The sequence below is a fragment of the Pollicipes pollicipes genome, unplaced genomic scaffold (assembly GCF_011947565.3).
Source record: "Pollicipes pollicipes isolate AB1234 unplaced genomic scaffold, Ppol_2.1 Scaffold_2555;HRSCAF=2994_pilon_pilon_pilon, whole genome shotgun sequence".
NCBI lineage: Eukaryota > Metazoa > Arthropoda > Thecostraca > Pollicipedomorpha > Pollicipedidae > Pollicipes > Pollicipes pollicipes.
In genome coordinates this window covers 2722485-2744982 of record NW_023596136.1, presented here as the reverse complement: position 1 = coordinate 2744982, position 22498 = coordinate 2722485, and the positions used below count along the sequence as shown (strand labels likewise).

General features: G+C 56.0%; 1 protein-coding gene across 1 annotated transcript; it reads right to left on the bottom strand.

Annotated features, from left to right (window-relative positions):
- Positions 1 to 425: 425 nt before the first annotated feature.
- On the bottom strand, positions 426 to 15613 carry LOC119108653 (polypeptide N-acetylgalactosaminyltransferase 2; the record flags this gene model as incomplete). The annotated part of the gene is given in 3 exon segments (XM_037232274.1): positions 426 to 724; positions 13981 to 14107; positions 15365 to 15613. Coding segments are annotated over 2 exon segments (404 nt in total), but the record flags the coding sequence as incomplete, so codon positions are not given.
- Positions 15614 to 22498: the final 6885 nt, after the last annotated feature.

Here is a 22498-nt window from a genome sequence, read left to right as displayed (position 1 = left end):
AAGCAGCGTACATCACGACAGACGCCCGGTCTCCAGAGCATTCGGACCACAGCCCAGCGGTAGTCCGAATATCGGCTGTCCGCTCTGACACATCGCGCGGTTTAATGGAGAGCGTTTTGTACTTAGTGCGGGCTGCCGAGGCATCCGGATATCCTTTACTGCCGACGTGCCTCTGTACAGGCTACGGGCGTCCTCCCAGGCCGCATCAGATCTGGGCTGGCGGGACGGTACCCACACCATTCGCACAGATCTGTCGTCCGAAAGGGTCGAAAGACAACAAGCCTGCTACAAAACAAAAAATTATCGCTTAGCACGTGCCCAAGATCCGGCGGACCTGTCTCCTGTTCCGCTACAGATCGCCGCACCACGCCTGAAGACCGCTGGGGGCTCGGCGGCCGCTCGTGCCGTCCAGCTCCGGTACTCACGCAGCGCTCCTAGTGTCCGGCACGTGCCGGTTGCTAGCCAGACTGTCGCTGATGCGCTGATTGAACTTGTTGCGGAAGTAGGCGTCATCGCCGGGCTGTAGCGCGCCGCGAGCCGTGTAGGCTCGCTCGTCAAACACGGTGTCGGCGGCACCCAGCGCCACACCGGGCCGCGGCAGCGAGGCGGCCGGCTCCGACTCCGGCTCCCGCTCCCGCTCCGGGTTCGGCTCCGGCTCCCGCTCCGGCTCCAGCTCCGGCTCCGGCTGCTTCAGGCGCAACGCGCGGTTCGGCGTCAGCGGCTCCTGCGGAGACAGGCGGCCGGCAATCAGAATGGCTGCGGAGGCAGGCGGCCGGCCATCAGACTGGCTGCGGACACAGGCGGCCGGCCATCAGACTGTATGCGGAGACAGGCGGCCGGCGATCAGACTGGCTGCGGACACAGGCGGCCGGCCATCAGAATGGCTGCGGAGACAGGCGGCCGGCCAGGCCATCAGAATGGCTGCGCAGACAGGCGGCCGGCCAGGCCATCAGACTGGCTGCGGAAACAGGCGGCCGGCGATCAGACTGGCTGTCTGCCGGAGTGGTGGAGCGGCGGCGGCAGAGGGTGGAGGGACCTCAGCGGACAGAGCACCACTCCGCTGCCGCTCAGACAGCATTGATAACGAAAAACGGTGTCACCCCAGGGGAGGAGCTGCTGCCTTTGAAAACAAATTTGGGCACATTATTTCACAGGGATGGCTTTGGGATCAGGCTCCCTGGCAAGCAGGGCTCGCTGCAAAGACAACGCCCTCAACGCCCCAACAGAGCAATCTCACTCCAGTGAACACTTACGACAAGATTTAAACCAGCAACGCATCGCCATGTCAGTCAACACGTACCAGTCTTGAATATCTTACCAGTTTCCAACTGACTGCCCTAGACAAACCACATGAGCACATGAACACAAGCCACATAGGCCCCAGCACACTCTTGCACTCTTCCGGCTGGGCCCCAACAGTCCCCTCCGCCTTCCCCGCTGGGCTACAGCAGACTCCTGCGCTCTTCCGGCTGGGCCCCAGCAGTCCCCTCCGCCTTCCCCGCTGGGCTACAGCAGACTCCTGCGCCCTACCAGCTGCGCCCCAGCAGTCCCCTCCGCCTTCCTCGCTGGGCTACAGCGGACTCCTGCGCCCTACCGGCTGGGCCCCAACAGTTCCCTCCGCCTTCCCCGCTGGGCTACAGCAGACTCCTGCGCCCTTCCGGCTGGGCCCCAGCAGTTCCCTCCGCCTTTCCCACTGGGCTACAGAGACTCTGCGCCCTTCCGGCTGGCGCCCAGCAGTTCCATCCGCCTTTCCCCCACTGGCTACAGCAGACTCTGCGCCCTTCCGGCTGGGCCCCCCAACAGTCCCCTCCCCTTCACCCCCCCCGCGGCTACAGCAGACTCCTGCGCCCTTCCGGCTGGGCCCCAACAGTTCCCTTCCGCCTTTCCCACTGGGCTACAGCAGACTCCTGCGCCCTACCGGCTGAGTTAGTCTGGCGATGGAGACACCGGGACTTTGTCGGTGCTCCGGTGTTGCGTTAACGCGTGGAGTGGTCAGATCCCAGGGAAGTGGCTGCTAGCAGCGCTCCTATTCTAGGTCCTTTCGTATTAGAATTGCCGACAAGATTCAACACAACTCCACTTAGCGCGATGCTTTCTCCAGCCACGCTTTTGTGCTGCTGATTACTTAGGCCAACATTCACAACACTGATCCCAATCATCCGCCGCACGCACGCAGCACCCGGACCGGCCCCGGTAAATGAGCCGGTGCTCCGCTCGAGACCACATGCGGCACGCGAAAAAACCGGGCCAGCGCGTGCGAGGAGCGAATACACCCTGCGGTACACAAACATCGTGGCGGACACACCCCTGTGGCAGACACCCTCAACGCCCTCCACGGTGGCAGACACACACCCTGCGGCTGACAAACCCTCTGTGGCAGACAACACTCTGTGGGAGACACACCCCGCTATGAGACACACCCCTGTGGCAGACACACCCTTGTGGGAGATACACCCCTGTGGGACACACCCCTGTGGCAGACCCCCTCCACCCCCTCCACGGTGGCAGCCACACACCCTACGGCTGACAAACCCTCTGTGGCAGACCACGCTCTGTGAGAGACACGTCCCGTGGGAGACATACCCCCGTGAGAGACACACTCCAGCGGCAGACACACCCTTGTAGGAGATACACCCCTGTGGGACACACCTCTGTGGCAGACACACCCCTGTGGAAGAGCTCGTGCAGCGCCATTCGCGGCGGCGAACGGTCCGCAACTGTCACCTGAGCACATGCGCACAACAGCAGGGACTGACTCGCGGACAGGAGCCGCACTGAGTGCGTAACGCGAGAACGGATGTCATATCCAGACGACAGCACCGGCTTGCAGGATTTTCTGCATGGCGCATCTCAAACATACAGGCTGCGGCCCCACAGAGGAACCTTTGCCCTGCGCGTCATGGCATTGTTCTGTCAGCTTGGCACACGATAATTAACAGGGCCGTCACCGGTCCTCGCGGCGCCGGGCCCCCACGGGCCGCCGCAGACAGGTGGCAGACCCCGCCAGTCCCTGCCGTTGTTACGGAGACAGAGCACGGCTGGCTCGGGAGCGAGGAGCCCGCCCGTCCGCCGGCCCGCAACGGCGGCATGATGGCCAGCGTCGACGGCACCGTCATGCAGCGCTGCTCACCGCTCCATGAGCATGGTGCCTGGTGTCCGGCTCTGGAGGCCACCGGCCGTCCACTGCATCCCTGAGCATGGTGCCTGGGATAAGGGGCCAGGGGCCACCTCTTCCGAACCCCGCACATAACACCTATATTAACAGCCACACACCAGGGGATGCGCTGCACTCTGGTGCCTGGGATAAGGGGCCGGGGGCCACCTCTTCCGAACCCCGCACATAACACCTATATCAACAGCCACACACCAGGGGATGCGCTGCACTCTGGTGCCTGGGATAAGGGGCCGGGGGCCACCTCTTCCGAACCCCGCACATAACACCTATATCAACAGCCACACACCAGTGGATGCGCTGCACTCTGGTGCCTGGGATAAGGGGCCGGGGGCCACCTCTTCCGAACCCCGCACATAACACCTATATTAACAGCCACACACCAGGGGATGCGCTGCACTCTGGTGCCTGGGATAAGGGGCCGGGGGCCACCTCTTCCGAACCCCGCACATAACACCTATGGTGTCCGCTCTGGAGGCCAAAGCCGTCACCTTCAAGTCACCCTTAGCATGGTGCCTGGATCAGGCCAGGGCCACCTCTTCCGAACCCCGCACTAACACCTATATCAACAGCCACACACCAGTGCGCTGCACTCTGGTGCCTGGGATAAGGGGCCGGGGGCCACCTCTTCCGAACCCCGCACATAACACCTATATCAACAGCCACACACCAGTGGATGCGCTGCACTCTGGTGCCTGGGATAAGGGGCCGGGGGCCACCTCTTCCGAACCCCGCACATAACACCTATATTAACAGCCACACACCAGGGGATGCGCTGCACTCTGGTGCCTGGGATAAGGGGCCGGGGGCCACCTCTTCCGAACCCCGCACATAACACCTATATTAACAGCCACACGCCAGTGGATGCGCTGCACTCTGGTGCCTGGGAGAAATGCCTAGAAGCGGGTAAGACTTTGCTGGCAATTAGTGGCAGCAGGATGCAGAGCTCAGCACCCAGCGATGGCGGGCGGACATCACCCTAGCGTTAAAGGTCGTAATTAATAAATGCCTCTCGCGGCTGAAATGCCGGAACGCGGCAGAGAAGGAGAGAGGCTAGAGCAGAATGCATTATAGAACTAACAAGGAAATCAGCAGCACTGTGGACGCTAGTCGATGCGGTATGATATCGCAAGAATCATTCGCTACTAAGGTGGGCTTGGTGGCCGCATCATTATGTGAGGGGCTAGGGTCGGGCCTAACGACCCGGCGAGAGGGGCCGAGGGTCAGGTCTGACGACCCGGCGGGAGAGGGCCAGGGTCGGGCCTGACGAGCCGGCGGGAGGGGGCCAGGGTCGGGCCTAACGAGCCGGCTGGAGGGGGCCAGGGTCGGGGCTGACGAGCAGGCTGGAGGGGGCCAGGGTCGGGCCTGGCGAGCCGGCGGGAGAGGGCCAGGGTCGGGGCTGACGAGCAGGCGGGAGGGGGCCAGGGTTGAGCCTGACGAGCCGGCGGGAGGGGGCCAGGGTCGCGGCTGACGAGCAGGCGGGAGGGGGCCAGGGTTGGGCCTCATGAGCCGACGGGAGGGGGCCAGGGTGGGGCCTGACGAGCCGGCGGGAGGGGGCCAGGGTCAGGGCTGACGAGCAGGCGGGAGGGGGCCAGGGTACGGCCTGACGAGTCGGCGGGAGGGGGCCAGGGTCGGGGCTGACGAGCAGGCGGGAGGGGGCCAGGGTATGGTCTGACGAGCCGGTGGGAGGGGGCCAGGGTTGGGTCTGACGAGCCGGTGGGAGGGGGCCAGGGTTGGGTCTGACGAGCCGGCGGGAGGGCGCCGCGGGTGGGCCGCCGGATCCAAGGCAGCAAGCGGTGGGCCAGCGGCGCAGCTGGGTTTGGCGCGCCGCCTGGTGCCCACGCATACTCGACGCAGGCGCCACTTGTGACTCGGGCTGGCTGAATGATGGCCAAGGTTTATGCAAAAGGCTGCGCATCCCGCCAGGGTTACTCCTTATCTCATCAGTTGAAGACAAATGACCAGTGTGGTAGTGGCAAGTACACTAGCCCACAACGTCTCCAGTGCCGAATTATTTTATCACCATCTGAGACCTAGCCGTTGATGATGCGGCACAACTGACAAGAATTCCGACTCGACATGCAACCGGCAATGATAATGGACGATCACGATTATTGATATTTATTTGTAAACAATACGATTCCAACAGCAACAAGATTAACCAATTTTTAAATCAAAGTAAAGGCTCTGAGGAAACCAGTCAAGTTGGTTCCCAAACTTGGGCTGGTTGCAAAGCTTTAAACTGGTTGATGCAGCTTTTACAAGCTGAAGATGGTCACGCGAGGTCACCAGTCGCAGAACGGCTGATGAAATCGTGTGCGCTCTCTCTTCTGGAAAGGGTTTCGGGAAGATCTGTCCAGCGGTTTTCGAGTTTGGACTTTTACAGTTGGGATTTTATTAAATAGTATTCTTCAGTGATACTAATACAATAAGCAGGCGGGACTACCGGCGGGGCAGACGGCTCGAACCGCCTCGAGTACCGACGTTCAGGTCGGCACCAGGTGAGTGACTGGCCAGCTCGAAATACAGCATGTATTCTTAGCGGCTATTGGTGCGGCGCATACGGATGGGCTGGACTCTGGAGTCGTTGTACCCGTACCGGACTCCCAATTAGGGGTGTCAACAGCGGGGGATGCAGTGGCCCGAGTGCAACAAGCCTGAATGGCGTGCCACGCTGTCCAGGCTGTACTTCCAGTCACCCGGTACCACAGAGTAAAGCGACAGGTCAAGACCAGTAGCGGAGAGGCCCACGGTGGTATTGGGCTTCCAGTCACCCGGTACCACAGAATATAGCGACAGGTCCAGACCAGTGACGAAAAGGCCCGCAGTGGTATTGAGCTTCCAGTCACCCGGTACCACAGAGCACGGCGACAGGTTCAGACCAGTGACGGAAAGGCCCACAGTGGTATTGAGGTTCCAGTCACCCGGTACCACAGAGCACGGCGACAGGTTCAGGCCAGTGGCGGAAAGGCCCAGTGGTATTGAGCTTCCAGTCATCCGGTACCACAGAGCACGGCGACAGGTTCAGACCAGTGACGGAAAGGCCCACAGTGGCACTCAGCTTGTCTCTGTACTGACCCTGCTGCGGCAAGAATCGCTTCAGGCGCGCTACGAGGATGCATGGACACCTCTAAATTATGAAGTTCTTGGAGCACTTATGACTCTCCAATGATCTTAGCATTTTGGTTTTTAGCAGTTCAGCGCCACCAGGCTGGTCGATCTAACGATCTCCTCTGATCGTCCCTGACGACAGCATCACAGTGTCAGCTTCGACGCTGAAGCGCGTCTCGCTGCCGTCCGACGGGGAGACATCGGTCGGACAGTGGGCCGTTTGGGCCGCTTGTCTCGCTGCCGTCCGACGGGGAGACATCGGTCGGACAGTGGGCCGTTTGGGCCGCTGGTCTCGCTGCCGTCCGACGGGGAGACATCGGTCGGACAGTGGGCCGTTTGGGCCGCTTGTCTCGCTGCCGACCGACGGGGAGACATCAGCCGGACGGCGGGCTGCTTAGAGGCCGGACAGCGGGCCGCCCAGAGCCTGGACGGCGTCATCAGGCGGCACTCCATGCATGACCACGCTCCCGGGTCACTGGAGCCGACCGTGGGGAAGAGCACCGCCCGGTCGTCACCGCACGGAGCGCCGTCTGAGCCCCATGTACCCGTGCTGCCATAAGCGAGGTGGTCCCGCCGGCGCTGTTAATCCCCTTAGCAGGCTGAAAGCGTGTAAGTTGGTAAATGCCATTCGCACTCATACAACAACTCGCTAATGATATGCCCACATTAACAGGGTGGATCAACCCCCTTGAGTGAGCAAACATTTTGGCCCGCTGCTCAGAGCTGGCTTCTACAAACCGGGTCAAATGGCGAATTACTCCTGGGTTTTGTGAACCTTCCATGCCAATTCGTTGGCGGATTTTCTCGTTTGGCCACTTCGATCGCCGCGCGGAGCTGGCCAGCCCCCCCCCCCCCCCCCCCCCCCCTGAGGCCGCCAGCCTATCTGCAAATCATCAGACAAAATGATGGTCTTTTGCATGGCATTCATCATAGGCATGAATAACCACTGGACACTAGTGGCACAGGTAAGTGTATGTTATTGTCACGACGAGGATACAGCACCGACCAGGAGCGTCGAGTTCTCTCGTAAGTTCGCGGTACACAGCCCGATGCAGCAGCAGCACAGCGCCGCAGTTCGGGAGGAACTCTGGTTTGGTTCTCTGAAAATCAGTTTCGCCGATGCAAAAGAATCATTTGCAGTTTCCAACGTTTCAATTTATTTCGCATCCGATTTGTTTCGACCTGTCTCGATACTTGAAACGTCGGAATCCTTCGCAGATATAGGAGGCCAAGCGTTTTGATGGCGTCGTTCGAGCAAAATTGGACATTCGGCATCGAAACGCGCCGGCATTTGTCGTCAGAAGCCTGGTCGCATGCTGCTAGCTCGTAGGCGTTTTAGTACGGGAAGACTAGTAAATTTTTCGCTGATGAAGTCGGAATTAAAACATAAAAAACTCAATTGACAATTTAGCATGGAAAGACACCACGTTTCTGCTCAACAGGAATGGTGGCCAGGGCTAAGCATCACATGTGCTATTATGTGTCTGTGGGCATCAGCATGTCTCGTCCGATGCTAGTTGCTCCATGGCACAGCAGCTGCCTCATCGCGGCCCAGCAGAGCGTGTGGCAGGGTTCGCGGTATACGGCTCACCGGAGCGTGTGATGGGGCTCGCGGTATACGGCCCATCGGAGCGTGCGGCGGGGTTCGCGGTATACGGCTCACCGGAGTGTGTGACGGGGCTCGCGGTACACGGCCCATCGGAGCGTGCGGCGGGGCTCGCGGTACACGGCTCACCGGAGCGTGTGACGGGGTTCGCGGTATGCGGCCCAGCAGAGCGTGTGACGGGGCTCGCGGTACACGGCTCACCAGCTGGCTCAGACGGGGTCAGCACGCGCGCGTCACGCGTTTGGAGGGCGATCACAGTTGTATTGATGGACCCGGCTAAAGCAGACGCGCGTCCAACTGTCCGACCGCCGGCAGCCCAGTGCCCGACCAAACGGCTGGGAGACGCCGACCATACGTCACTGGCGCAAGGAGAGTGAGCCAGGCCGTACTGCAAACGCCTTGATTGCAGCCCGGACTGCCAGCCGGGAGCGGCCTCACATTCAAATCCGAAATGTAGAAATCAAAATCGGAATGCTGATTCGAATTCAGCCGGCGGAGGAGCTTCGCGGAGAAGAAATCATATTAGCCCACGGCGACCAAAGAAGTTTCACTGCCGTCCTCGAAACCAGTCACTGAAGGAAGGCCAGAATACGTTTTGTAAAAAGCATCGCTAAGCACGGTCGCCCCAAGATGGACCAAATACCAGGCGGGAGGCCGGCCACGAGTGAAATCGAATGGGAAAACTGCAGCCGACCGAAGAGGGCGCTAACGACAGCGCTGGTGCACACAAAACGAGCGGCCATAATCACCCGCCGTGACTGACATCACAACCTGGTTTAAACATTTGATCCACGCAAAACGCGACGCATGAGCCTTTATTTCTCACTTATTCACAACAGCAAAAAGCTCTTTGAACTGGGCTAACAAAATTGTCCGGCCTATCATAGAGAATGGCGCGTTTTCGAACTCCGCTGCACCCGCGGCGAGAAGTATGGGCCAATGAGGGCTGCCCACGGCTTCCGAGCGGCGCAGCGAGGTCGGCCCGACGTTCGCGGGGAGACGGGAGGCGGGCGGCAAGGCGGCCAGCTGTTGAGTCGCACGGCCCAGCGCTGATAGGCTCAGCACACCCCGTCGAGCACGGGCCGAGCCCAGGGCGAGGCTTTGTCGCCCCGCACGGCGGGAGGAGGCGACTACTTGAGAGACGAAACAGGTCCGCCTGGCCACGGCCATCTGCACCGGCGTCGCCGGTACGGGCCCGTGCAGGCGGCTATCCACACCCCCCGCCGTCCGCGGCCATCTGCACCGGCGCCGCCGGTACGGGTCCGTGCAGGCGGCTATCCACACCCTCGGCCATCCGCGGCCATCTGCACCGGCGCCGCCGGTACGGGTCCGTGCCGGCGGCTATCCACACCCCCGGCCATCCGCGGCCATCTGCACCGGCGCCGCCGGTACGGGTCCGTGCAGGCGGCTATCCACACCCCCGGCCATCCGCGGCCATCTGCACCGGCGCCGCCGGTGCGGATCCGTACCGGCGGCCATCGACGCCGGCGCCAGCGCCGTGTGCGTCCCCGCCGTCCGTCTCCGGGACGGCGGCCCGGCCGCGGCGGACGTAACTAATGGCGGCGGCGGCGGGCGGCAGCGGCCGCGCCGCCTGAATACGTCAGACGCCCGGACAGCGTTTGACGGGAATTAGCTGGCGTGCGCATTAGCGGAATGGCTGCGGCGGCGATCAACGGACGGCGCCAGGTCCCGGCGGGCCCGGCGGTGGCGGCGGCAGACGAGCGGCAGCCGCCGCCGACTGGCCGGCCGCCGCCTGGGGACGGCCGCCTGCGAGAATGCCAACAGACCTGAGAGAAAATGAGCAAATCTTGTAGAGGGCGAGCATGGTAGGACAGGACGAGCGGAGCTTGGGTGCGAGCGCGGCTCGTCTTATAGAATTATAATTTTCGCAGTTTCCTGCAACTCCCACATGCGCACTGAACTCTCTCTCGTGGAACTGTACCTTCGCCGCCCGGTCGGCGCCACCCCCCGCAGCGGGCCGGGCGGCCGGCACCTCCTCAGACTCCCCACAGCAGGCCGGGCGGCCGGCACCTCCTCAGACTCCCCGCAGCGGGACGGGCGGTCGGCACCTCCCCAGACTCCCCGAAGCTGGCCGGCCCTTGCCCGGACTCCCCGCAGCGGGCCGGAAAGCCAGCACCTTCCCAGACTCTCCGCAACCCGCCGGCACCTCCGCGGACTCTCCGCAGCGGGCTGGGCAGCCGGCACCACCCCAGTCTCCCCGCAGCGGGCCGGGCGGCCGGCACCTCCGCAGACTCCCCGCAGCCCGCCAGCAACTTCCAAGACTCTCCGCAGCCCGCCGGCACCACCCCAGTCTCCCCGCAGCTGGCCGGGAAGCCGGCACCTTCCCAGACTCCCGCAGCCCGTCAGCAACTTCCTAGACTCTCCGCAGCCCGCCGGCAACTCCTCAGACTCCCCGCAGCTGGCCGGGCGGCCGGCACCGGCTGTATGTGACTGATGGGCAGCGTGGCGCGGCCCGTCGGCGCTGCCGGGCCGCCGATAAGGTCCGCAGCCGGCGCCGCCCGTGCTCCGTGTCAGGCCGCAGGCACCTCCGGCCGCCGCAGTCCGGCTGGCCCGCCCGCCGCCCGTGCCCGGTGTCAGGCCGCAGGCACCTCCGGCCGCCGCAGAGTCCAGCTGGCCCGCCCGCCGCCCGTGCCCGGTGTCGGGCCGCAGGCACCTCCGGCCGCCGCAGAGTCCGGCTGGCCCGCCCGCCGCCCGTGCCCGGTGTCAGGCCACAGGCACCTCCGGCCGCCGCAGAGTCCAGCTGGCCCGCCCGCCGCCTGTGCCCGGTGTCAGGCCGCAGGCACCTCCGGCCGCCGTGAGTCCGGCTGGCCCGCCCGCCGCTCGTGCTCGGTGTCGGGCCGCAGGCACCTCCGACCGCCGTGAGTCCAGCTGGCCCGCCCGCCGCTCGTGCTCGGTGTCGGGCCGCAGGCACCTCCGGCCGCCATAGAGTCCGGCTGGCCCGCCCGCCGCCCGACGGACCGCCGCAGCGCACCTGGCAGCCTCCAGTGTCGCGTGCAGACGGCCTCACAGGCCAACTCGCTCTGGTTCCTTTACAACGGCAGAAGTGAAGTACATGCAAGTCGATATTTTCGGTTGAAAGATACTGGGCCATTCACAAATTGCATGTTCGGAATATCATGTAAATAAATGCCAACCTTTCCCATAAAACTTGGTTATCTTGAACGGCAACGTAAAGAACAATCGGAACGCTAATAAGGTCTTCTCGTATAAGAATCACCAGGCTTCAGTATCGCTGCAGTTTTTGGCAGGATACTGAAAGGAACTAGATACGCTAACTCAGACTTGGCGATTTTTCCTCAAAAGTACACACGGCCATATAGGACGAACCACTAATTTGACTGCTGGCAAAAAATTGTTGTACGAATTACTCGTAAACAGAGGATATTTCAACTCAAGCAAACGTTTTCTGTGAGCTCTTTTGAAGCAACCAAATGGCCAACTCCAGACGTGTTTTTTGATCTAAAGGCAACAGTTCGAAAAGCACTTTACAGGCCGTGGTACACCACATCCTGACAGTTTTTGCAAGCTGTCCACGCTCCCGTTGCACCATTTGATGACAGTTCGTAAACATTATACAGTACTTAATCTGACAGTCGCCTTTTTGCTTGCATACCCAGCGAAGCAAAAGAAAGGCATCGCAAGCATCTCCATGCACCTGCACACCAGTCCCTGTCAAATGTCTTGAAGTCATCTGTTTCGCTCACCGACAGGCAGCCGACGCCGTCTTAGACAGAGTGTGCTTCGCGTCGGCGCGCATTCCGACACTCGGCATGGACTCTTCTCGCGGCGCGGCGCGGCTGCCAGCACAGCCCCCCCCCCCCCCCCCCGTCCCCCCTCCTCGTTGCCGAGCCGGCTGCCAGCCGGGCGCCCCGCTCCCACGCCAACGGGCCGTCGGAGCGCGTGGCATTCCACGCTCCGCCCGCACTCATTAGTCGTAATTAGCCCCCAGCCGGCGGTGCCGACGGCGCCGTCGCCGGGCCGCCGCCGACCTGCCTGCGTCTCCTCCGGTAACAGTCTGGGTGGCCGTGCGGACCCGTCGGGCCGCCGCCAACCTGCCCCATGTGTGCGCGATGTCGCTCTGGTCCCTGATCTGTTCTTCTGCCGTCCCCCCTCCCCCCCCCCCCCCCCACCAACAAACACACCCATAAGCTCCAGTGGTTAGGGATGACGAGGGGCGGACACTGCCCGGTCCCACGCCAGAGAGGCGCGATGTTGGGAATGGCCGGGCTGATGGAGCTTGTGGGCGGGAGCCATCGCTAGCGGTATTCGGCAGCCCGCTTAACGCTCAATCAGCGCTCTGATCACCAGGACGAACCACACAACCATCTGGAGCCTGGATCACGGATCGGCCCGGCAAAAAGCGCAAGGAAGAGACAACATGCACAGCATCCTGACAGCCAGAGTGCCCCCGAAATCTACCCGCACATGTGCATTATAACTGTGGGAACCGAGTCTCTCGGTCAGCGCATGCCGGGGCCTGTGACCGTGCAGCCGACTGTTTACATCGCCTGTAAACAGTCCAGGCTGGGGCTGACCCGCCGGCCGATAAACAGGGGAACTAATGGGGAGTGACACGAGCCGCCGGGCCACGGCAGCGCCAGCTCCGGTGGCTCGGGACGGCGACAGCTTGGACCGCGGCGGCAGGGCCGGGCATGGCGACAGCTTGGGCCGCGGCGACAGGGCTGGGCGTGGCGACAGATTGGGCCGCGGCGACAGGGCTGGGCGTGGCGACGGCGGCGCCGGCGTCCGCCGATGTCAGCTTGAGTTCTGGACGCGAGCGGACACAGCGGAACAACACCGCACACCAGGCTTCAGTTCACTCTGTGTCAATATTTAGCGCGCTGTCGTCTGGCAGTCCATTATCATAGTACACATAGCACAACATAGTTAACGTTCAGCTCATTGCCATCTTTTTTATCGGCGCTCGTTGCCTACTGGAGGCATCTGTTTCTGTGGGTGACGTCATGTCTTCATCAGATTCTGCTGCACGCCTTGACTATATGTCCTTGCAATTACGAAGCTATGTTCTTAAAGATACCGCTAGCTATCTGATCCGGCTTTCCCTACGGGGTCTGCACTTCTGCACCAGATTGCTTTCCTTGTGCTAAATTCATTTTTTACTATTTATCGCCATGAAAGAGCGCAAGTGAGGGGGGTTACCTCAACCACCAAATTTCTACTTTTCGCCAACACGCCGGTCATATCGTCCGCTCATAGCCGACTCTCGTATCGTACTTCGCATACTTAAGTGCTTACGTGCTTGGGAAGTATGACGGATGACACAGCCAGCTGCTGAGAAGTTCGGCACAGCCCAATATGAACGCAGCCCGCAGGTACATGACAGTCGTGCGTTATAATCACCATAGCAAAAGTTGCCATGGAGATGGGAATGTTTTTGCCAAAGCCCCGGATTAGACCGAAAACAGCCGACAATTTAACCTATCCAAGGATGGGAGACCAATTTACGAGTCCAAAACTAAGAGTAAAAAATGTCACATGAAAGACGTCATTTTCCGCAGAAAATCATGAATTTTTACATGCTGGTTGACAGCGGTGTTCATAGTTGAGCACAACCAGTGTCGCAATTGAAAAATGCGTGTTCATTGTGCAGAGAAAGTTCTTGGCCCAGGTTTGAGTTCCGAAGGCTTTTTATCCCGCAGCTCCTCGACCCAGGAGATGGCAGCAGCTGTTGAACGACAACCCTGTCGCGGGTTGCGTTGCGACAGCTAGCGGAAGCGGCAGCGTAATTGCGGGAATGGTTTGTCCACAAATAGACGTTTTGGTCCGGTGACCAGCTCAAATGTCACAACCTTGCTCTGGATCACCAAAACAGTCTCCTGAACGCCGGGCCTGAGAAATCGAAGCACAACCGCGGAAGATCGTCCGCTCCCACGGAAGATCATGCCACAGCCTCCTGCCGCGGGCATGCTGGCAAGAGGCTGTAGCCAAGCCTGTCCTGCAAAATTGCGGAAAATTGAACATCTGGCATGTGCGTTTACAGTGTGCATGTAGGACAGAGCCTACACAGGAGATGGGAATGATATATATTCACTGAGGACAGCCACTTCACCTGAGGTGATGATGATGTACTCCGAAGGTAGCAAATGACACCAACGCCCCACACTGACACTATGAGCAGAAGCCACTTGAAGTTTCGCCGGTATAGTAAGGCCATTTCAGAGTGGTGTAGTTCTGACCTGAAAACCAAGCAGTCTTAGTATCCACCATTTAGGTTATCTTCCTTCAGTACCACTGTATTACATCTCTCAGCAGTTTGATGTGCAGTGTGCATGCAATTTTGTTCTATCCCATTTGTGGCAGCAGATTTGACACAAAGTTGCATGCCAACAGAAAACTCACTTTTTCTTTCAGCTGAGGTCTGTGGAAACTGCATTTGAGCATCTTATTTTTGTTATGACAGGTGAAATAGATTCTTGAATGTTCATAACAACTAACCATTAACATAACAAAGAGCCCTGGTTAATAGATGCATTGCGGAAACACAAAAGGTGTCTAGCAGTGCTGATGATAACTTGCGACCCCTTCACTGCGGGTAGGTTATGATCTGCTTGAGAACTTACAATGTAAAACATGTACTTTAATGTTCCAGTGCCCTGCTACATACCCAAGCATATCAATCTCAAGCCTTTGGGCATCATGTGGACCACTGTAGATGGTGTGCCCTTAAGCCCAGATCATTATTCCCATCATCAAGCCTTTACTGAGTACTCTTCAGATATGACTATGACTGGATGCATCATTTTGACAGAAGACATTGAAACAGTTAAGAGGTGTATCACACACTGAATGGTTTGTGACTGAGCACAGCTTTGAGTTTCAAAGGATTCAACAATAACCTGAACACATTATTTAAATTGTTGATGCTGTAGAACAAACACACAATGTTTGCTATCTATTAAGTTGCTAACAAAATGTCATGTAATGTAATATCTGCCACTACTGTGACCACAGACAACACATTTATTTTTATGGAGCTTCAGCAATAAAGAAAGATCAGTGAAAGAACCATAAAGCAGAAACTAAAACTAATGCTGCAAGTTGTTTTCGCGTAATGGACTTCTGCATAAAATGGCAAGAAAAGTCATAAACAATAAAACAATGATGAACAAGTGGCAAAAAAGCAGTACTCAGCCCATTTTCAAAAAGGCATTCAGTTATGCATTCAATAATGCATGAACCACTTATTAGATTGATCACATGCACACACACATTGGTCTGACCTAATGTTCCAGATCTTCAAAAATACATGTGAGCAAATCTGTGGTACTCTACCCAAGGATACCTTGTCCTGGCCCAATGCTATTAAATATTACAGACAAAAAAACAATTAACTCCATACCTAGTGTCACAACCTGAAAGACCACAAATGGCTCAGGCTGGCAAGGGTAACCAAAACATGCAAATCAAACTAGATTCAGATCTGTGCCACATACCGTCAGAACATGGCACGTGGAATCACATTAATCTTCAATGCAAATACCCCATGTTGTAAAAGTGGGAAAATCAATCGTTTGGACACATAAGCAAACTAATCAAGGAAACACATTCAGCGTTCAACTCTCACTTAGCCCGCAATTTAAGAACTCAAACACATAAGACCACCCTGTTCATCACACTGCAGCAGATGAAAACTAGGAACACTACAACCCTCAAACACATTCCACACATCGCATGCGAGCACCACTCCGCGGACCTCCCTCCCCGACTATTCGATATCATGTGATGGCTACTCAACAGTCTGATGTTTACCTGCGCAAGCTTTTGTCTAAAGTGCGCTAGGTCCGTTTCCAGTCTAAGCGGCCTGCTAAAATGCTGGCCTAACAAACCCTTGTTAGTTACTTGCCTACCAGGAGCAAATTTCCATCCTTAATCTTAAGTGTGGGCCATTAGCCTCAAATGTCTAGTTTGGCCTCTCTCATTGTGTTTTTGACCCCTTTCAGCCTTCTGGCGCCGAAATACAAGCAGGACATTTATATAAGAGATCAAAATTAAGCAAATTCTACAGATTTCACCAATAAGAAACTCCCTGATTCTTACTTCACAGGTAAGGCAAAAGAGAAGCAACTGCAATGTTGTTTTCAGCTGAGTGCATCAGACTGAGCTGGCCACACTTTAAGAGTTTCGCGTTTGCACCTTTTTGCTGGAGTTTGTTTTGCCTTTCTTGCATGGCATGTTTTTTTATTGCATGATTAAGGTGCACTGTTGACCCTAGTCGACAAGCTTAGTTTTGTGCCAGCGCCCAAATTGTTCAGGTTCATTCAGCGATGTTTTAAATTACACAGGCTGCATTACGTTGCATCGCTTTGTCACAACGCTGTATTGGGAAATGAAAACAAGCCCGACAAATCATTGGAATGTTAGCACCCGCAAAACTTGACTAAAATTATCATGCGTCTTTATTCTAAAGAGTCCTTGAAATGTGTCGAATGCCAATTTTACGTGAATGCGCGAAAGGCCGGGGCCCACGATTTACATCGTTTGTGACCCTGAAATCATGAGAAGACCGCTGCGTCGGTCTGGTGAGCACAGTGTCTAACAAGTGTCCATCATTGGCAAGAAGCACAGAGTCGGCCAGAGCAGTGTTCGAGGGGGCCCGCAAAGAGGCCCGAAGAACCCCTCAGGATTGACGATCAAGTGCCCAATGGAGGGGGGGGGGGGGCACAAAGAGCTGATTGTGCAGTGCTGGGCCATCAGATATCCAAACAGTCGGCAGCGTGTCGGTCTGGGCCTGAGGGTTCATTTCCCAAGCCTGGAGGAGGCCGGGAACCACGATTGACATTGATCGTGACTTTGTTCAATGAGGGACCTCCTAAATCGTCCAGGGCCCACAATTCCTAACAGTGAGTCCTGTGCTGACAAGCAGTCCTGATTTAGCCAGGGGCAGTGTTCCAGGGGAGCCGAAGAGGAACCGGAGGGTCCCCAGGACCAACGATCAAGAGCCCGATTAAAAGTTGAAGTGCCTAAAGGGCCCGAAGGGCTAGCTGCAGATGACAGTAAAAACCCCGGTCGGGAGTACCGCGACTTGTTCTTATGCCGTTCACTTGAATGTCAGTCAGAGGGCCTCTTGCACCGATTTGGAACACCTCGGGACGATGCAGGCCTCTATTTCGGCCAGAGATCGACAACGTCCCGGCCAAGAGCTGAAGGGCTATTCCGTCCCAACGCAGGGTGACTTTCTGCTTCTCTGCCATTCTGGAGAAACAGGGGCGTTATTGGTCCCCTCCCTGAAGCGGTAGGCCATATGACCGGCGCAATTGGTCCTGGATCGGCACAGGATCTCCCACTGACGTAAGAAGTTTTCTGATCGCCGCATGTGTTCCAATAATTGGCACAGAGTTTTCCAGTGACGGGCCCATGCTGCGATTGGGTTGGAGGGTACTGGAGTACCGTTACGGGGGTACTGGAGTACTGGGGTACCGAGGGTACCACTCAGTACTGGGGGCCCTGACTGAGACAGGACTGTTTCATTGTCTCAATGTGGACGATGATAAGCTGTCACATGATAATGATGTGTCCCCTTGTGTTCTAATCAAGAGGTTTTTTACTCGGAAAAGGCGAGAGGTCTCACAATTGTTGAAAAGAGTGAGTCGGAAAGAGTTCAAAAATGAACAAGGACATCCCATGTTTACGTAAGTTGTTCAGTGCACTAGCGAGGAACAATATTCACATAGATAAGACAATAGTATTAGCTTCATTCCTCGGATAAAAACCAAGAGAATGGACATATAGTTGGGTTATACTACTGTCTTGTCAAATCCCATGTTTGCCTCAGAACGTCCATTCCCTTTGGATAATCCACTAGCGTAACAAATAACCTCAAAAGGTGTGAGCCTGCGCGTGCGTAAACTCAGGAGCACGAACGGCGATGGCCGGGGCTGCAGTTAACCGTAGAACCAAACGGCGTTGGCCACTGCAAGTAACACCGGGCGGCGGACGCCGTACGCGCGGGGACGAGCGTCGTGAAATAATACTTTCGATTGCCATTGAAAATTAAATCGTATCGCTCAGAGATGAGACAGGACATGTACTCTTTTACAGCCGGGAGGATGTTCTCTGGACAGATTAACAATTATATAAACACGAAAAATGAGATGCTACCTTTACTATTTCAGTTCCACCACCAGATTCCAGCACCTTTCCGCCGTGCTGTAAAAGTCAATCCGCTATAGTCATCCATACAAACATAGCAAAAGTCAAATATTCGCCCGAACTACCTATAAATGTACGATTTGATGTCCTTAAGTGTTCAAATGTACTTATGTAGGATGCGTCATCATTTTCGTCCACCCATTGGCCACGGCTTAGTATTTACGGTGAGGCCTAGGCTGCGCGGCCTATAGAGACTGCAACGCCTGGCGTCGATGTTTTTGTTGTTAATATTTGCGAGCGCGTATGTTTAAAAGTACGTTGCATAATTCCCATCACCACTCAATTTTGAATGATGGCTGAACATTCCCAGATAAACATGACTCGGTCAAAATTATGCTAATTGTGAGCCCTTTTCGACCTGCAATCTACATCAGCGGAGGGCAATCATGTCTCTGAAGAACGCAGACTTAAATTGTAGCGCAGCTTCTGAGTTCTATCGGCTAATGAATAGCCTGCTGGATCCTTGTAAAATAAGCCTGGCGTTTCCAAACCTAGAAAGAAAGGGTCCCGCGGTAAAATAACAGTGGATGAACATCGTCAACATTCCGCGTGTGTCACTACGTCGCTTGGTACTAGGTCGATAATTGATCCTATTAGACCTCGTCAAAGGCAAACATCTCCTGAAATAAAACTTGTTGAGTGCCGTCATGCACGAGATCATGTTTCATAGCTACACGGATCCTAAACAGGCGTGCCTCCACACATATTTGCCCTGTATGCCCCGTCAGGGTGCAGGTCCACCATGAGCAGTTTGCGGTGTCGTCGGTTGCTGCCCGTTCCCCACGCCATTCGTGGATCACCGTTTAGTGTTCCTAAAGGACAATAACTTCTCAAAAGCAAGATCTGCTAGGGACACGTTTTTATTTTAAGACATTTCCAGTAGACCCCTTGCAGAATGCCTGAAGTTTGGGAGCGATTGTATAACATGCCGAAGACTTGTCGTCCAAACATTTTAGGGGAGTTCGCTTCCCAAGCTGATCGTTGGCTGGAAGTGCCGGAGGTTGTGCAGTCTGCCGGCTTCGGACTTTGAGCGCATCCACGAAACCCACCTCGTCGTGGGCCCAAAATTAGATCAGCAGCTGCTGCAGACGCTCATTTCGGCCGCACTTTGATTCTGCCCTTCAACGTCGGTTGGCCTGTGGGTGGCAGGATATGAATGACGTTCCTATGGCGTCATGAATGCCTAAATGGCCTTGAAATAGACCGCACGAAATATTCTGCACATGTTCGCGAGTGTGTAGCTCAGCAGTTTGAAGGTTTTAAGCCTTTAGAAGGGCAGGGCTGTGAACCGCATCGAATGATCTCCAATGTGGCCATTGCAGCTCAAGCTCTCATTCAAATATGGAGCAATACCTTTAAGACCTATACTCTCTGGCTTCTTAGCTTGATGCACGTAAATTTATGCATTCTATTTCGTGCAGATTACTTTCTGGTTACCTTGAAGCCATGTATTATGACGTCACAGATACGTCACATGAATGCTGCTATCTCATCGGCCCTGTACTACTCAAGGCCAAGTAAAAATGTTACCATCAAGATACGCGTTCGGCGAAGGTCAGCGCAATTTCTGGTATCAACAGACTTCAGCTGGCCCTCAAATAATATAGTGTGTGCAGTGCAAGTTTTGAACACGAATCACGTTTTGTGCTGCATGATCCTGGCGGTTGCGCAATGGCATGGATTGTGACGGAAAAACACTGTAATTGAATGACTTTAGAAAAGCACCATAGCTGAGGATGCGAATGTACGTAAAAAATATAAAATTACGGACAAATATGCAATAGCACCACGAGAAATGGCCACATTAGAAGAAGGATATCCCGGCATATGGATCCGTAAACAACTCCAGCATCGCCACAGCCACCTTTCCGTAAGTTTAAACACTGCAAGCGAATCAACCCCCACCCTTTTCAGAAGCATCTGCCACGGTCAATCTGGCAGTGACATGACGTCATAAAGACGCTCCATGACGTAATCAAACGGTGTATTATGCAGCACCTTATTAACATAGTGGCATTGTGTTGCTCAGAGCAGCGTTTAACAACTAAAAACAAAACAATAGCTAAAATTGAGGCCAGGCAGTGCGTACACACCCTCCAAAACGGAGGGCGGTTACGCACGGGGGTTATACACACTCCAAAACGGAGGGTGGTTACGCACCGGGCTTATACACCCTCCAAAAATCCTTCAGGTGGTTGTACGTGTTAAGCATACGCGGATTGGCAGCCTCGGAGGGAGAAAGGGCAAAAATGCAGAGTCCCGTGCGAAAAGTCAATTCTATGCGTGATAGCCATCAAATGATCACGAAATCCATTAACTCACCCTGAACCATTTCTGTTCTAACCACGAGTTTTCGACCGCCGGGCCCGCATCCCCAGTGGATAGATGGTTAGCGTGCTGATCTCACACGCGGTAAGCCCGGGTTCGAACCTCGACGACGGCCGCTGTTACGTGGGCGGCTTCATGGTCTAATGGCGCGGCGTGACGGTGCCAACTCGCTTCACTTCCAAGCGGAATGAATTATAAATATGGCTTTTCATATCAGACAGCACCGTAGTTTCTAATGCTAGGGGAAGGGAGTCGACACCCTACAGAGATATTGAAGATCCCGTGAAGGTTGAGCGTAGATCTAAGTGAGTGTGACATACTGAATAGGCAGTGGAAATGACGCATATTACGGCGGAGGCATGAAAAATTACGTTCGGCAATTGCGCGTAAAAATTCATCGGCGCGTATTCGACTGCTGCTCAAAGGGAAAGGCGCCAAGGCCCATAGGGACGGAACCTGAGCGGTTATGGGTGCCGCAGGAGACCATCACAGTGGCTCCCGTCAACAAGTACAGGATCGTCAGAGCAAACAAAATAACTCGCGTGGTGGGCCAACGTGGTGGGCCCACGTGGTGGGCCCCTGAACGATCGGTAGTGCCTCGACAGGCTGACCTATGAAGCCCGGTCATAGCACAGGACCCTCCGAGCAAAGGGAATTATTCGAGACTATAAATTAGTACCCCTGTGCAATCAAGAGTGCACGGGCAGGTTAACAACAGGAGTCTCGATAGGGGTGAAAAGTCAGCCGCAAATAAGACCAAAGGGAGAGAGCCCTCGATCAAAGCAGAGGGCCCCTGAGCATCGAGCGTCTCCGTGCCTTACCTTATAAGAGTCCCAGCAACGGCACAAGGCCCTTCAAGTAAATATAAAGTACCTGAGATTTATATGGAGGGCCTCTGAGCAGCTGAGTGTACTCTGGCTTATGCGGCCCCGGAAAAAGCTGTGTGTAGTCTTTCGACGAATGGGTACAATCCGTGGAGGAAAACCCGATTGATCATCGGTGCTCAAGCATGGAGGCAGATAGCATCCCAACAGCACATTGGGCCCTACGAAAAAAAATGGGAAGAGATCAAGGGTAACGTGGAAAGCTCCTTAGCGATCAGATCGACGCAGCAAGTGGACATATAGGGACAGTTAGCCAACAGCGTAATGCCTCTAGACAGCGTAATGAGCCCAAAATTTGCCCCGGGCAACATTCTCTCAATCAGCGAAGAATGAACTTCGTTTACTTATGAACTCTTTACTTTTGCTAGCAATGGTTCTTAGTCATTTGTATGCCCAAATGCATCCAATTTTGTTGTGCTTTCGTTGTAAGGAAGCTGCGTCCGTCCGGCCGGTTATGGGCCCCTTCGGAGCCTTTAGGTTCCCTCAGCATAATCCATGGGACATGGTCCTGTGGCTCCCTCTCCCTCCCCCCCCCCTTTCCTCTGCATCCGCCACCGGCCCGAGCAGCTGAATAAATGGGGCCCGCTAAGAACATAGGGTCATCCATTCAACTAAGAAATACTCACGACGCGATGTGTGTAGGGCTCTGAACGATCGGGTGCGCCAGAACAGGTTAAAATATAAGACCCCCGTCAAGAGCTTGGGGCCCTCCATTCAAATAGAAAACACCTAAAACCCAATGCAGAGGGCCCCCGAATGATCGAGTGTGCCCGAGCAGGTTAACAAATAGGGCTCCCAACAAAAGCGTAAAGCCCTCCATTTGAATGGAAAGCACTGAAGATCCTAAGTAAATGGCCCCAGAATGATGAAATGTGCCCGAGTGACGTATCAGAAGGAGCCCGACAAGAGCGCGGGACCATTCATGCAAGTCACAAGTACCCAAAACTCAGTGGGAATGACCCCCGAAAGATGCAGCGTACCCGAGTAGATTATCAAGCGACCCAGACAAGAGTGTAGGGCCATGAATTTAAATACCAAGACCCAATATATAGGGCTCCCGAACAATTCAATGTGGCCGAAGCGGCGAACAGATGGGGTCCCCGGCAAGTGCGTAGGTCCCTCCATTGAGATGGGAAGTATCCAAGACACAATGTGGAGGGCCCCCGGATATTCGAGTGCGCTCGAGCAGGTTAACAGATGGACTCC